This window comes from Scyliorhinus canicula, chromosome 7 (genome assembly GCF_902713615.1).
Source record: "Scyliorhinus canicula chromosome 7, sScyCan1.1, whole genome shotgun sequence".
Lineage (NCBI taxonomy): Eukaryota > Metazoa > Chordata > Chondrichthyes > Carcharhiniformes > Scyliorhinidae > Scyliorhinus > Scyliorhinus canicula.
Window position 1 is genome coordinate 205,935,141 of NC_052152.1, and position 15,000 is coordinate 205,950,140.

General features: G+C 53.7%; 1 protein-coding gene across 1 annotated transcript in view; it reads left to right on the top strand.

The window, feature by feature from the left end:
- The first annotated feature begins 8,952 nt into the window (after window positions 1-8,952).
- LOC119969168 (opioid growth factor receptor-like) overlaps window positions 8,953-15,000 on the top strand; it is a 37,532-nt gene continuing 31,484 nt past the window's right edge. The window contains exon 1 of the mRNA XM_038802403.1: window positions 8,953-9,260. Coding sequence (XP_038658331.1) covers window positions 9,159-9,260 — 102 coding nt within the window. The 5' untranslated portion in view covers window positions 8,953-9,158. The remainder of the gene's footprint in view (window positions 9,261-15,000) is intronic.

The following is a 15,000-nucleotide window of genomic DNA, read 5'->3' on the forward strand; positions in this document are numbered from 1 at the left end:
TGGAAGGGGCTGCAGGACGATCTAGCGAAAATTATAGACACAGAAAATTGATGATATAAATGAGACCATTCAGCCTATTGGATCCTTTAGCTTAATCACATTCTTCAGCTCTTGTTCACCAGGAACCCCAACCCCCCCGCCATCCCCCAAACCTCAGCCCCCCCCGCCATCCCCCAAACCTCACCCCCCCCCGCCATCCCCCAAACCTCACCCCCCCCGCCATCCCCCAAACCTCACCCCCACTCCCTCCCACCCCCCCGTTACCCTCCCCACACACCCCCGTTACCCTCCCCACACCCCCCGTTACCCTCCCCCCACCCCGTTACCCTCCCCCCACCCCGTTACCCTCCCCCCCACCCCGTTACCCTCCCCCCCACCCCCCACCCACCCCATTACCTCCCCCCCCACCCCCCACCCCGTTACCTCCCCCCCACCCCGTTACCCTCCCCCCCACCCCGTTACCCTCCCCCCCCCACCCCCGTTACCCTCCCCCCCCACCCCGTTACCCTCCCCCCCCACCCAGTTACCCCCCCCACCCAGTTACCCTCCCCCCCCACCCAGTTACCCTCCCCCCCCACCCCGTTACCCTCTCCCCCACCCCGTTACCCTCCCCCCCACCCCGTTACCCTCCCCCCACCCCGTTACCCTCCCCCCAACCCCCCACCCAGTTACCCACCCCCCCCACCCCGTTACCCTCCCCCCCACCCCATTCCCCTCCCCCCTCCCCCACCCCGTTACCCTCCCCGTTACATACCCTCCCCGTTACATACCCTCCCCACCCCCCCACCCTACCCACCCCCCCCACCCTCCCCCCCCACCCCCCGTTACCCTCCCACCCCGTTACCCTCCCCTCCCCCACCCACCCTATTACCCTCCCCCACCCCCCTACCCTCCCCCCACCCCCTACCCTCCCCCCACCCCCCTACCCTCCCCCCCCCACCCCCCTACCCTCCCCCCCCTCCCACCCCCTACCCTCCCCCACCCACTACCCTCCCCCCACCCCCCCACCCCTCCCACTACCCTCCCCCCCACCCCGTTACCCTCCCCCTACCCTCCCCCCCCCACCCCGGTACCCACCCCCTATCACCCCCCACCCAGTTACCCCCCCACCCCGTTACCCTCCCCCGACCACCCCCCACCCCGTTACCCTCCCCCCTACCACCCCCCACCCCGTTACCCTCCCCCTACCACCCCCGTACCCTCCTCCCTACCACCCCCCACCCAGTTACCCTCCCCCCACCACGTTACCCTCCCCCCTACCACCCCCCACCCAGTTGCCCTCCCCCCCACCCCGTTACCCTCCCCCCACCACCCCGCACCCCGTTACCCTCCCCCCACCACGTTACCCTCCCCCCACCACGTTACCCTCCCCCCCACCACCCCCACCCCGTTACCCTCCCCCCCCCACCACCACCCCCGTTACCCTCCCCCCCACCACCCCCACCCCGTTACCCTTCCCACCCCACCCCGTTACCCTCCCCCACCCCCACCCCGTTACCCTCCCGTTACCCTCCCCCCACCTACCCTCCCCCCCACCAGCCCCTCCCCTCCCCCTCACCCCCCTACCCTCCCCCTCACCCCCCTACCCTCCCCTCCCCTCCCTACCCACCCCGTTACCCTCCCCTCCCCCACCCCCCTACCCACCCCCTACCCTCCCCCCCACCCCCTACCCTCCCCCCACCCCCCTACCCTCCCCCCTCCCACCCCCCTACCCACCCCCTACCCTCCCCCCCACCCCCTACCCTCCCCCCACCCCCCTACCCTCCCCCCCCCCACCCCCCAACCCTCCCCCCCCACCCCCCAACCCTCCCCCCCACCCCACCCCACCCCGTTACCCTCCCCCACCCAGTTACCCTCCCCCCCACCCCGGTAACCTCCCCCCCCCACCCCGGTAACCTCCCCCCCCCCACCCCGGTACCCTCCCCCCTATCACCCCCCACCCAGTTACCCCCCCACCCCGTTACCCTCCCCCCTACCACCCCCCACCCCGTTACCCTCCCCCCCCACCCCGTTACCCTCCCCCCTACCACCCCGTTACCCTCCCCCCTACCACCCCCCCACCCCGTTACCCTCCTCCTACCACCCCCCACCCCGTTACCCTCCCCCCTACCACCCACCCCACCCCGTTACCCTCCCCCCTACCACCCCCCACCCCCGTTACCCTCCCCCCTACCACCCCCACCCAGTTACCCTCCCCCCTACCACCCCCCACCCAGTTACCCTCCCCCCACCCCCCCGTTACCCTCCCCCCAACCACCCCGTTACCCTCCCCCCCACCCCGTTACCCTCCCCCCCACCACCCCGTTACCCTCCCCCCCCACCACCCCGTTACCCTCCCCCCCCACCACCCCGTTACCCTCCCCCCACCACCCCGTTACCCTCCCCCCCCCACCACCCCGTTACCCTCCCCCCCACCACTCCGTTACCCTCCCCCCCCACCACCACCCCCGTTACCCTCCCCCCCCACCACCACCCCCGTTACCCTCCCCCCCACCACCCCGTTACCCTCCCCCCCACCACCACCCCGTTACCCTCCCCCCCCCCCCCCCCCCACCCCGTTACCCTTCCCCCCCCGGGTACCTGACTCCTTCAGGCCGGTGATGGCGTCCGAGTAGCGGCCGACGGCCTGTCCGAACTGCCCGTTCCGGAACAGCTCATTGCCCCAATTCTTCAGCTGCAGCAGGGAGGCCGGAGAGGCGGCGCCCCGACTGCGGCCCGACATCGGGAGGGAGAGAGAGCGGGGAGCCGGGAGGGAGAGAGCGGGAGGCCGGGGTCCGGGCCTAGCGGGGCCGGGAGGGAGAGCGCGGGAGGCCGGGAGGGAGAGAGCGGGAGGCCGGGAGGGAGAGAGCGGGAGGCCGGGGTCCGGGCCTAGCGGGGCCGGGAGGGAGAGAGCGGGAGGCCGGGAGGGAGAGAGCGGGAGGCCGGGGTCCGGGCCTAGCGGGGCCGGGAGGGAGAGAGCGGGAGGCCGGGGTCCGGGCCTAGCGGGGAGCCGGGAGGGAGAGAGCGGGAGGCCGGGCCTGAGGGAGCGCGAGGCCGGGAGCGGGGCCTAGCGGGCAGAGCGCTGGGCGGGGGAAGGTGCGGGCTGGGAGCCGGGCCTGGGGGACAAGGAGGACGTGGGGCCTGTGGGCCGAGAGGGGGCTGGGAGGGAGCCGGCGGCTGGGAGCTGCGGTCCGGGGGCCGGGCGGAGCTGGGGCCTGCGGGACTGGGAGGGAGAGAGCGCGGGGCCGGGCCTAGCGGGCAGAGCGGAGCCGTGGGCGGGGGGCGGGTGCAGGCGGGGCGGTGGGCGGCTCCTCTATCGGAGCAATGCCGAGGGAGGGGATTGAGGGGGGTACCCGCTTCACTCTTTAACCATTATTATTATTATTCTAAACATCCCGTCCCCACATCAACCCACTCCCTGCCCAGAACCCGCTCTGGTTACAATGGCGATTTTCTATGTCAACAGGTCACGCTGTAATTGCTCCCTTCCACCAGCCGCAGCGCTCTCGCGCGTCCAGTTGCCACTGAATGTGCATTTTTATGGCGCCTTTCCCGACCTTTATTTATATTGGGGTTTATTGTCACGTGTGCGGTGGTACAGTGAAGAGCGTTGTTCCACATACAGTCCAGACAGATCGTCCCATGCACAAAAAAACATAGAACATACATAAATACACAATGTAAATACATATACACAGACATCAGGTGAAATACACAATGTAAATACATATACACAGGCATGGAGTGAAATACACAATGTAAATACATATACACAGGCATGGAGTGAAATACACAATGTAAATACATATACACAGACATCAGGTGAAATACACAATGTAAATACATATACACAGGCATGGAGTGAAATACACAATGTAAATACATATACACAGAAAGACATCTGGTGAAATACACAATGTAAATACGTATACACAGACATCGAGTGAAATACACAATTTAAATACATATACACAGAGAGACATCTGGTGAAATACACAATGTAAATACGTATACACAGGCATCGGGTGAAATATACAATGTAAATACAGATACACAGACATCGAGTGAAGCATACGGAGTGTCGTACTTCTCAGTAGAGAAGATGTGTGAAGAGATCAGTTCAGTCCCTAAGAGGGTGATTCAGGAGTATGGTAACAGTGGGGAAGAAGCTGTTTTTGAACCTCTTACTGCATGTTCTCAGGCTTCTGTATCTCCTGCCCGATAGAAGAAGTTGTAAGAGAGAATAACCGGAGTGGGATGTGTCTTTCCCAAGGCATTCTTAGTGATGGTGTGGTTATGTGGTTGGCAGCTCATGTTGGGACCAAATGTGACAGCATGGTTGTGAACAGTCTGGTTCAGCCTCAAAGAGTTGTCACTGATGAAGATGGAGGTGGCTAAGGAACAGAAACAACAATTTAAATCTTCTCAGAAATTTATCAAGTTCCGGATGTTGGATTAGCAATCTGATAATTCAGCAACAGAAAGGAGAGGTGGTGCACTATAGAAGGCATCCTATCTGGCTGCAACATAGCCTGGTACGGCAACTGCTCAGCCCAAGACCGCAAGAAACTTCAGAGAGTCGTGAACACAGCCCAGTCCATTACACAAACCTGCCTCCCATCCATTGACTCTATCTACACATCCCGCTGCCTGGGGAAAGCGGGCAGCATAATCAAAGAACCCTCCCACCAGACTTACTCTTCCAACTTCTTCCATCGGGCAGGAGATACAAAAGCCTGAGAACACGCACAAACAGATTCAAAAACAATTTCTTCCCCTTTGTTGCCAGACTCCTAAACGACCCTCTTATGGACTGACCTGATTAATACTATATGCTTCACCCAATGCCAGTGTCTATGTATTTACATTGTGTACCTTGTGTTGCCCTATTATGTATTTTCTTTTTATTTTATTTTCTTTTCATGTACTAAATGATCTGTTTGAGCTGCTCACAGAAAAATACTTTTCCCTGTACCTCGGTACAGGTGACAATAAATAAATCCAACAAATCCAAATCCAACATGGGTTGTTCAGGTCGCCCAAATCTTGAAAATACCTCATCAAACCTTTCTATGCTCTGTTCTGTAGTTGTTGATTTCACAATGCCAACATCCGACCATTTCGAATCCGTCTCAATGTTGACCAAAAACCATGTGTCCTTCGACTGGTCTCTTTGCCATGGCCTGATAGGCCATTCCCATGCATGCAAAGGTTGTAGTGGAGGTACATTTCTCAACACAGCGCAGGATTAGCATAACCCCACCTTCTCCCCTATTTGGGAATCCAACCTGGGCTATCAGATGTAACTGCTCGCCAACTTCATTCTAACTACACTGGGATGGCCCTTGTGCAGCTGTTCCAGGATTTTACTTCTTAGACACAGAGAAATTATTACTCTAATACCCCACAACAATAGTCCATTTTATGCTGTCAACAAAAGGTGCCTGGGGGTGGCACAGTGGCGCAGTGGTTCGATTCCGGCCCCGGGTCATTGTCCGTGTGGAGTTTGCACATTCTCCTCGTGTCTGCGTGGGTCTCACCCTCCCCCCCCCCCCCCCCCCCCCCCCCCCCCCCCCCACAACCCAAAGATGTGCAGGGTAGGTGCTAAATTGCCCCTTAATTGGAAAAAATGAATTGGGTACTCTAAATTTATTTCAAAAATGTGTCTGTAATACAACAATGTTAGTTATGGCATAATTTGTTTTTTATAAAAAACCTCAAGGTGCCTGGTAAGGTAGGGTTTAAACTCTGGATTCTTTCTAAGCTCTTGTGTTACAGTGCCTTTTTGAATCGTGTCCAACAAATCTGTTTGGGTAAATGACCGTTCCTGAGAAGACATTACCACATGAAACAGATAGAATATGTCGCTGAATTGTTCATCATATTCATGGTTATCCTTTGGTCTTGTTGATCTCGATGACATCATTGAGTAACACGTGACATCTCACCAGCCAATGGTGTACATTACAGAACATTAGCGAAAGAACAAAATGGACTCCAGTGAATCATTAAACTGCACCCACTTTATTTTTCTGTTATAATCAGTGCAGAGTGGCTGACAGTGCAATACCAGAAATGCTTGCATTTATATACCACTTTTTGAAAAATAAATTTAGAGTACCCAATTATTTTTTTTCCAATTAAGGGGCAATTTAGCGTGGCCAATCCACCTACCCTGCACATCTTTGGGTTGCCTTTGCAGACACGGGGAGAATGTGCAAACTCCACATGGTCAGCGACCCAGGGCCGGGATTTGAATCCCGGTCCTCAGCGCCGTGAGACAATAGTGCTAACCACTGTGCCACGTGTCGCCTATTATCTATCACTTTTAATAAACCACAGAACATAAGACCATAAGAAGGAGGAGGCCATTCAGCCCCTCGATCCCGCTCCGCCATTCAATAGGATCATGGCTGATCCGACATTCCTCATGTCCACTTTCTTGCCCTTTCCCCATAACCCTTGATTCCCTTGCCGATCAAGAATCTACCTACCTCCGCCTTAAATACTCTGTCCCCACAGCTCTCTGTGGCAAGGTGCTCCAAAGACTCATAATCTTCTGAGAGAAGAAATTCTTCCTCATCTCAGTCTTAAATTGGCTTCGCTTTATTCTGAGACCATGCCCTCTGGTCCTCGACTCTCCCATGAGGGGGAACATCCTCTCAGCATTTACACAGTCAAAGCTCTGAAGCATCCTGTATGTTTCAATGAGATCACCTCTCGTTCTTCTAAATTCCAATGAGTATAGTCCCAACCTGTTTAACCTTTGCTCATAAGACAATCACAGTGAACCTCCTCCAACATCTCAAAAGACTTTTAAGACAATAAATTACTCTTGAAGTGTGGCCTGTTTTAATGTAGGAACCACGGCAGCCAACTTGTGCACAGCAGACTCCCGACAAACAGCAATGTGATAATGTATTTGGGCCGAAGGATCTGGGTGTCTTTGTTCATGAATCACAGAAAGTCTATATGCAGGTAAAAAATGTAAAAAGAAAGGTCAATGGAATGTTAGCGTTTATTGCAAAAGGACTGGAGTATAAAAGTAGAGAAGTATTGGTGCAATTGTATAGGGTGTTGGTGAGACCACATCTGGAGTATTGTGTCCAGTTTTGGTCTCCTTATTTGAGGAAGGATGTGGTGGCATTGGAGGCAGATCAGAGGAGGTTCACCAGATTGATTCCGGGGATGACATTTGAGGGGAGATTAAACAGTTTGGGCTTATACTCGCTGGAGTTTAGAAGGATGAGAGGGGATCCGATCGAGGTATATAAAATATTAACAGGGATTGATAAAGTAAACGTAGACCAAATGTTCCCCAATGTGGGGCAATCCAGAAAGAAATGTCACAGATTGAGAGGCGGTAGATTTAGAACTGAGACGAGGAGGAACTACTTCTCGCAGTGGGTGGTGAATTTGTGGAACTCGCTGCCCCCGTAGTGCGGTGGAGTATGAATCATTAAACGGTTTCAAGAGGGAAATAGATATATTTTTGATTTTAAAAACAGATTAAAGGGATATGGGGAACAGGCGGGGAAGTGGATTTGAGACCAGGAATAGATCAGCCATGATCTGATTGAATGGCGGAGCGGGTTCGAAGGGCTGCATTGCCGACTTCCGCTCCAAAGTCCAGATAATCTGTTCTTTTGCGATGTTAACTGAGGAATAAATATTGGCCACGGCACTGGGGGTAACTCCCCCGATCCTCAGTAAGTGCCATGTTGGATCTTTTACATCTACCTGCGGTGACAGATTAGGACTTGGTATAATGTCCCATCTAAAAGGAGGTGCGTCCGATAGTGCAGTCTTTCCCAAGTATGGAAAGGTCAGCCCAGAGTTTTGTACTCAAATCCTGGCGTGGAACTTGAAGCCGTGATTCACGGGCAGACGTGCTACCAACTGAGTTGGTGATCTGTCTGCCCCTAGCTGGACCCAGGACTGGAGCTGCAGCAGGAGGGAGGCAGGAAGCTCACCATTTTCTCAAAGGCAGCTGAGAAATGCTGGTCTCCAGGTCCTGAGAATTGGATATTTTAAAAACATAAATAACCCTAATCAGAAGTGGAAATTCCGACATTCCCCACAAACCCCCTGCAATTAAAGCAGGCAGATGATTTGCCTGATGGTGGTTCCTGTTCCTGCTCAGGCTGCATTTTCCCCAAGGCCACCCCAAAATGCCCATTGGCCAGAGTTATTCTGCGTGCGGGGGCGGGCGGAGGTGACCGGCGCTTGCCAAATGCAGCTCTCCCCCTCCCCCGGAACAAGCGAGTGAGGCTGCCCCAGAGTTTGAAGAGGAGCCAATCCTCCCCGCCCAGCCGGAGGAAGCTTTACTGGATACACTGGAGCGAAAGGAAATCGAAAGAGAAAGGCAGCGGCGTGGGTTTGGTTTCCTGTTGTTCGGGGCGGCAAGTTCCCCTCCTGCATTGCCTCTCGGCGCAAAACTTGGGGCAAATTCCCTGTCCCCCCTCCTCCCTGACCAGCAGCACCCTGACCAGCAGCACCCTGACCAGGAGCACCCTCCTGACCAGGAGCACCCTCCTGACCAGCAGCAGCACCCAACCTGACCAGCAGCAGCACCCTGACCAGCAGCACCCTCCTGACCAGCAGCACCCTCCTGACCAGCAGCACCCTCCTGACCAGCAGCACCCTCCTGACCAGCAGCAGCACCCTGACCAGCAGCACCCTCCTGACCAGCAGCACCCTCCTGACCAGCAGCACCCTCCTGACCAGCAGCACCCTCCTGACCAGCAGCAGCACCCTGACCAGCAGCACCCACCCTGAGCAGCAGCAGCACCCTGACCAGCAGCACCCACCCTGACCAGCAGCAGCACCCTGACCAGCAGCACCCTGACCAGCAGCAGCACCCTGACCAGCAGCACCCTGACCAGCAGCAGCACCCTGACCAGCAGCACCCTGACCAGCAGCAGCACCCTGACCAGCAGCACCCTGACCAGCAGCACCCTCCTGACCACCAGCAGCACCCTGACCAGCAGCACCCTGACCAGCAGCACCCTCCTGACCAGCAGCAGCACCCTGACCAGCAGCACCCTGACCAGCAGCACCCTCCTGACCAGCAGCACCCTCCTGACCAGCAGCACCCTCCCTGAGCAGAGGCTGTCAGGAGCAGCCTGTGCCTCACTGTGTTAGTTGTGTACCCGGTGCTCACTCACATTGTCTGGGAGATGTCAGATGATTACGACTCCACTTGGGTTGAGAGTGAAGAGGAGCCGGAGCCAGCAGCACCCTCGAAACCCAGAGAAAAGGGACTGCAATTGTGCAATGCGGTAAGAGGTGGAGGGGGAGGAAGGGAGGGGATATTGATGAGATCTGGGATGGGGGGATTGTGTCAGATGTGGTTGCATTCAGTGACCCCCCCCCCCCACCTCCCACCCGTTGTGCCTGACTGCCAGTGGCTGCCATGATAACACCTGTAGTTTGCAGGAACCAGCAGAGTAACATTAGAGCTGGGCCCTGTCCCCCCCACAATTTGGCTGCAATGTCAACACCGAACTCTTGCCTCTGATCTGTCTCCGAATTGTGAAGTTAGAATCCCTAAAGTGCAGCAGGAGCCCATTCAGCCCATCGAGTCTGTACCAGCCCTTGGAAAGAGCACCCTACTTAAACCCACGCCTCCGCCCCATCCCTGTAGCCCCATCTAACCTTTTGTACACCAAGGGGCAACTTAAATCTAGAGGTGATGTCAGGGAAGGCAGTACAATGCTCCTCCTGCAGAATGTTTGAGGTGAGGGACATCGTCAGTGTCCCTGCTGATTTCATCTGTGGGAAGTGCACCCAACTCCAGCTCCTCAAAAACCGTGTTAGGGACCTGGAGCTTGAGCTGGATGAACTTCGGATCATTTGGGAGGCAGAGGGGGTCATAGATAGGAGCTTCAGGGAGGTAGTTACACCAAAGACTGGAGATAGATGGGTAACTGTAAGAGGGACTGGGAAGAAGCAGTCAGTGCAGGGACCCCCTGCGGTCGTTCCCCTGAGTAACAAGTATACCGTTTTGGATACTTGTGGGGGGGGGGGGGGACTTACCAGGGGTAAGCCATGGGGTACGGGCCTCTGGCACGGAGTCTGTCCCTGTTGCTCAGAAGGGAAGGGGGGAAAGGAGTAGAACATTAGTAATTGGGGACTCAATAGTCAGGGGCACAGATAGGAGATTTTGTGGGAGCGAGAGAGACTCACGTTTGGTATGTTGCCTCCCAGGTGCAAGGGTACGTGATGTCTCGGATCGTGTTTTCCGGGTCCTTAAGGGGGAGGGGGAGCAGCCCCAAGTCGTAGTGTTGCACGTTTTACTATAGGCGCAAAACGCGTTTATTGGGGTGTATTAACTTCCAAGTGCTTAACACCACTAGGCTCTGTTGTATGTATTTATTCAGCTTAGGAGTCGCCAGTTGCCGTATAGACAACGTCACTAGTATTCCAAGGTCAAGTTCAAAGTAATAAAGACGATACACCGATTAGTAAGGTCCAAACGATAATATTTATTATACAGTAATAATAAATATTCATGCACACACTAAGAGACTAAGCTATGACTAAACTAAAGTAATCAGAATACTTATCTAACAGGAACAGGCAAGGTCAGGGAGCGAGGCCTTCGTCCTGGTCTTGGGCTGCAACCTTCAGCAAGCGTTCTGGTCACTGGGGGTTCTAGCGGGCTTAGTTCGCGTAGCGAGCGTCGTACTGGCACTTACGGTTCGGCGGCTGGTGCTCAACGGCTGGAGTCAGAGTGGATCTTCTAAGTCGTGGTCAGAGCCGGAGCACGGAAAAAACAGACCGGACAACACGAGGTCCCTATCTTTTATAGGGGTTCCATTGTCCTTCCCTCTTCTCGGGCGGGCTCTACCTATTGGATCAATTTCTTATCGATACTGGATTAATTCCCCAATGCGAGGGGGTCTCCGTGATGGAGGGGGCGTTTCTTATGTCCTTTTGTTTGGAGGTTTCTGGTGCCTCGATGTCTGGGCCTTGATTAGAATGTGTCCATTCAGAACCAAATGTATCTATTGTGTGGGTGTTCAAGTCTGATGGCCTCATTAGCATGCAAAGCGTTTTGCCATTTGCACCTAGCTAAGGTCTTCTCACCTGAGCCCAAACTGGTTTCTGCTGCTGCAGAATGCAAAATGCTCTTTGCAGACTGCTGTTCTGGCTAAACTGTCTGTTTCCCAGCAGTCTTAGCGCTTGACCTAATTTTGTAGCACAGCATCCATTTTAGGTGGCTACAGTAGTCCACATTGGCACTAACGACATAGGTAGGAAAGGGGACAAGGATGTCAGGCAGGCCTTTAGGGAGCTAGGATGGAAGCTCAGAGCGAGAACAAACAGAGTTGTTATCTCTGGGTTGTTGCCCGTGCCACGTGATAGTGAGATGAGGAATAGGGAGAGAGAGCAATTAAACACGTGACTACAGGGATGGTGCAGGCGGGAGGGATTCAGATTTCTGGATAACTGGGGCTCTTTCTGGGGAAGGTGGGACCTCTATAGACAGGATGGTCTACATCTGAACCTGAGGGGCACCAATATCCTGGGGGGGAGATTTGTTAGTGCTCTTTGGGGGGGTTTAAACTAATTCAGCAGGGGCATGGGAACCTGGATTGTAGTTTTGGGGTACGGGAGATTGAGAGTATAGAGGTCAGGAGCACAGATTTGACTTCGCAGGAGGGTGCCAGTGTTCAGGTAGGTGGTTTGAAGTGTGTCTACTTCAATGCCAGGAGTATACGAAATAAAGTAGGGGAACTGGCAGCATGGGTTGGTACCTGGGACTTCGATGTTGTGGCCATTTCAGAGACATGGATAGAGCAGGGACAGGAATGGTTGTTGCAGGTTCCGGGGTTTAGGTGTTTTAGTAAGCTCGGAGAAGGGGGCAAAAGAGGGGGACGTGTGGCGCTGCTAGTCAAGGACAGTATTACGTGGCGGAAAGGATGCTAGATGGGGACTCTTCTTCCGAGGTAGTATGGGCTGAGGTTAGAAACAGGAAAGGAGAGGTCACCCTGTTGGGAGTTTTCTATAGGCCACCTAATAGTTCTAGGGATGTAGAGGAAAGGATGGCGAAGATGATTCTGGAAAAGAGCAAAAGTAACAGGGTAGTTGTTATGGGAGACTTTAACTTTCCAAATATTGACTGGAAAAGATATAGTTCGAGTACATTAGATGGGTCGTTCTTTGTACAATGTGTGCAGGAGGGTTTCCTGACACAATATGTTGACAGGCCAACAAGAGGCGAGGCCACATTGGATTTGGTTTTGGGTAATGAACCAGGCCAGGTGTTAGATCTGGAGGTAGGTGAGCACTTTGGAGACAGTGACCACAATTCGGTGACCTTTACGTTAGTGATGGAAAGGGATAAGTAAACCCCACAGGGCAAGAGTTATAGCTGGGGGAAGGGCAATTATGATGCCATTAGACATGACTTAGGATGTGTAGGTTGGAGAAGTAGGCTGCAAGGGTTGGGCACACTGGATATGTGGAGCTTGTTCAAGGAACAGCTATTGCGTGTTCTTGATAAGTACGTACCAGTCAGGCAGGGAGGAAGGGGTCGAGCGAGGGAACCGTGGTTTACCAAAGAAGTGGAATCTCTTGTTAAGAGGAAGAAGGAGGCCTATGTGAAGATGAGGCGTGAAGTTTCAGTTGGGGCGCTTGATAGTTACAAGGAAGCGAGGAAGGATCTAAAGAGAGAGCCAAGACGAGCAAGGAGGGGAGACGAGAAGTCTTTGGCAGGTAGGATCAAGGAAAACCCAAAAGCTTTCTATAGGTATGTCAGGAATAAAAGAATGACTAGGGTAAGAGTAGGGCCAGTCAAGGACAGTGGTGGGAAGTTGTGTGTGGAGGCTGAGGAGATAAGCAAGATACTAAATGAATACTTTTCATCAGTATTCACTCAGGAAAAAGATAATATTGTGGAGGAGAATGCTGAGACCCAGGCTATTAGAAAAGATGGCATTGAGGTGCGTAGGGAAGAAGTGTTGGCAATTCTGGACAAGATGAAAATAGATAAGTCCCCGGGGCCTGATGGGATTTATCCTAGGATTCTCTGGGAAGCCAGGGAAGAGATTGCTGAGCCTTTGGCTTTGATTTTTATGTCATCATTGGCTACAGGAATAGTGCCAGAGGACTGGAGGATAGCAAATGTGGTCCCTTTGTTCAAGAAGGGGAGTAGAGATAACCCCGGTAACTATAGGCCGGTGAGCCTCACGTCTGTTGTGGGTAAAGTCTTGGAGAGTATTATAAGAGATACGATTTATAATCATCTAGGTAGGAATAATATGATTAGGGATAGTCAGCATGGTTTTGTGAAGGGTAGGTCATGTCTCACAAACCTTATCGAGTTCTTTGAGAAGGTGACTGAACACTTACTGCATTTTCAGACCCCTCCCCCTCCCCAACCAAGATAGTAAGCATGCCAAAACCAGGTAGTACAATTTTGCACTGCAGTTCCTTCCCCTCACCCACCAAAACTGAGTTCTGCGTGGAGTGGTTGCTTCAGGACACTGGTATCAGGTATTTGAAACACTTAACAGGTGTTTTTGAGTGGCTGAAGATGACTGAAGGTAGAGCAGTTGATGTGGTGTATATGGATTTCAGTAAAGCGTTTGATAAGGTTCCCCACGGTCGGCTATTGCAGAAAATACGGAGGCTGGGGATTGAGGGTGATTTAGAGATGTGGATCAGAAATTGGCTAGTTGAAAGAAGACAGAGGGTGGTGGTTGATGGCAAATGTTCAGAATGGAGTTCAGTTACGAGTGGCGTACCACAAGGATCTGTTCTGGGGTCGTTGCTGTTTGTCATTTTTATAAATGACCTAGAGGAGGGCACAGAAGGTTGGGTGAGTAAATTTGCAGACGACACTAAAGTCGGTGGCGTTGTAGACAGTGCGGAAGGATGTTGCAGGTTACAGAGGGACATAGATAAGCTGCAGAGCTGGGCTGAGAGGTGGCAAATGGAGTTTAATGTGGAGAAGTGTGAGGTGATTCACTTTGGAAAGAATAACAGGAATGCGGAATATTTGGCTAATGGTAAAATTCTTGGTAGTGTGGATGAGCAGAGGGATCTCGGTGTCCATGTACATAGATCCCTGAAAGTTGCCACCCAGGTTGATAGGGTTGTGAAGAAGGCCTATGGTGTGATGGCCTTTATTGGTAGAGGGATTGAGGTCCGGAGCCATGAGGTCATGTTGCAGCTGTACAAAACTCTGGTGCGGCCGCATTTGGAGTATTGCGTACAGTTCTGGTCGCCTCATTATAGGAAGGACGTGGAGGCTTTGGAACAGGTGCAGAGGAGATTTACCAGGATGTTGCCTGGTATGGAGGGAAAATCTTATGAGGAAAGGCTGATGGACTTGAGGTTGTTTTCGTTAGAGAGAAGAAGGTTAAGAGGTGACTTAATAGAGGCATACAAAATGATCAGAGGGTTAGATAGGGTGGACAGTGAGAGCCTTCTCCCGCGGATGGAGGTGGCTAGCACGAGGGGACATAGACTTAAATTGAGGGGTAATAGATATAGGTCAGAGGTCAGAGGTGGGTTTTTTACGCAAAGAGTGGTGAGGCCGTGGAATGCCCTACCTGCAACAGTAGTGAACTCGCCAACATTGAGGGCATTTAAAAGTTTATTGGATAAGCATATGGATGATAATGGCATAGTGTAGGTTAGATGGCCTTTAGTTTTTGACTTCCAATGTCGGTGCAACATCGTGGGCCGAAGGGCCTGTACTGCGCTGTATCGTTCTATGTTCTATTAGCACGGCCAATCCGCCTAACCCTCACATCTTTGGACTGTGGGAACCCACACAGACACGGGAAGAACATGCAAACTCCACCCAGTCACCCAAGGCCGGAATTAAACCCGGGTCCCTGGGGCTGTGAGGCTGAATAAATATTCTCCATTTTAGTTGGTCAGAAGTTGGGTCTCCCATGAGTCTGCAGATGTGTTTGACGTCTTAAAGGATGCTTGGAGGACATTCTGAAGCAAGACTATTCCCCTGGGAGCCTCTTCTCGTGACTGAGTTCTGCGTGGAGTGGT